The 1,869-nt window shown below is 45.1% G+C and overlaps 1 protein-coding gene across 1 annotated transcript in view; it reads left to right on the top strand.

Moving 5' to 3' along the window:
* The window catches only part of LOC107094968 (ATP-binding cassette sub-family A member 5-like), a 31,056-nt gene extending 29,617 nt beyond the window's left edge, over positions 1 to 1,439 (top strand). The window contains exon 38 of the mRNA XM_015390905.1: positions 268 to 1,439. Coding sequence (XP_015246391.1) covers positions 268 to 479 — 212 coding nt within the window. The 3' untranslated portion in view covers positions 480 to 1,439. The remainder of the gene's footprint in view (positions 1 to 267) is intronic.
* Positions 1,440 to 1,869: the final 430 nt, after the last annotated feature.

Raw genomic sequence — 1,869 nt, 5'->3', positions numbered from 1 at the left:
TGGGCTTTGATTGGTGGCAGACAGCAGCTTTCACCCATGAAGCTTTGAGGGCCGTACTCTAACCACACAGCATGATGCTTCCACTGCCGTGCTGCCAGCTGAGGAAGCGTCTGGATCCAGACTAGGATGATGTGACCCCTTAATAAACATTGGAGCGCTGTTAGCTTAATGCTAGTTTGATCAAAGGTCACAGAGCGATCAGCTTTACTCAATGATGGATCAACCAATCAGAATCAATCAGGTGTTTTTATTATTTAATTTGATAAGCGGGTATTTTGATGTTTGTCCACCGATATCTGGAGGGTAGAAAACGCTCCTCACGGTGCAGCATCTTTGTCTCTCAGGTGTTCCTGGAGTTTGCTAAGGAGCAGGAGAGCGAGGAGGATGTGGGGGGACCCCTCAGCACCACCTTCCAGTGGCAGCGGCTGCAGCAGGACGGCTCCACCAGCCAGGCAGACAGCACGGTGCAGCAGCTCTGATCCATCCACGGCTTTCATCCCGTCCTCCCTGGAGCACGCCGCGCAGGGCGCTCCTCGGCCCGCCGAAGCCACGGCCCGTCCGCTTCCTCCTGCTGCCTCCATTCCTCACAGGGATCCGTTTCTGGGGGCGGGTTTCCTTTCGGGGTTCAGTCGGGTTTTTACGTGTTTTTATGGCATGAATTTATGGGAAAATTAAAACCGAGATCCGTCGAAACCAAAGCAGCACGTCTCTGTTAGAGCTGCTGTTCACTGTGTCATCCAGAGGGGGCGCTGCTGCGCCGCCAGACTCTGCAGCACAGCGCCCTCTGCTGTCTGCTCTGCCTGAGACGGTTGTGTCCATCCCTCCACGGCGGAGGAGGTGCTGACGCCTCCTCCAGCAGGTGTTCTGCTCCTCTGTGGATGATGCTGTAAGCTCTGTTTATCGATGGAAGCATCGTTGGTGCAATACCTTCAACAAATTGTAATTTTTTATGACATTCAGGGGGAGAGCCGCAGGCTGAAGGGAGAAAAACTTTTTGTTTTCTGATCGTCTTCAGTGGATAGTTTTTTCTTTGGGTGGGGGGGGGTGATGGAGGGGGGGTTTCAGCCGTTTCCTCAGAGAGTCAAACACTGATGCTGCCTTCACTTTAACGCGTTTTCTGGGATGCTCTGTTTACATGAGGATTCAGGATGCAGCCGACCTCAGAGCAGCGCTGCAGGAACGTCTCCTGACCCGATCCTCTCTGCGCTTTAGCTGCTTTTATATTTGCACTGATTCTGGGAGATTTCAGTTTTCAGCTTCATTTTATGCAAACTTGGTGAAATGTGTTTGGGAAGAGCTCCTCGTTTGTTTGTGTCGTGTTTGTTCTCGTGTCGTATCGGTGTTAAAAAGACAAACCTCAGTGATAAACTAACCTTCTAATGTTGAATCAATAAAAGAACCTGCTGGTGGACACTTTCAATGACTTCACACAGATTATTTTATTATCATGTTCATCTTTAAGGCCTGTTATAGAAGGGGAGAAAATCCCAGACAAGTTTAATGAAGATTTAGTCAGTAAAGCAAAATATATTAAAATAAATGCTTATTTATTTCATAGAATTTTGTGCTTTGAATACAAACACCAGCGAAAAGTGTCGCATAAAAAGTTTAAATTCAATACATGTTATATTGAGGGGAAAAAAGCAACTCAAACATAAATATATATTATATATTATCAGACATGTAACAATAGCATTAAACCATTTATATAACATCAACATCATCAATTTATCACTTTTGGCTCATTTTTATTATTCGGCTCCATTAACACATTAATTTTAATGTGATGAATTTATATAATATGTTATATTACATGATTTATAGACTTCATAATGACTATTCAATGTGATTGGCTGATTTTTTTTTATT

This window comes from Cyprinodon variegatus, unplaced genomic scaffold (assembly GCF_000732505.1).
Source record: "Cyprinodon variegatus isolate N-32 unplaced genomic scaffold, C_variegatus-1.0 Scaffold517, whole genome shotgun sequence".
In the NCBI taxonomy this organism is placed as follows: domain Eukaryota; kingdom Metazoa; phylum Chordata; class Actinopteri; order Cyprinodontiformes; family Cyprinodontidae; genus Cyprinodon; species Cyprinodon variegatus.
This window is presented reverse-complemented; position numbering and strand designations above follow the sequence as displayed.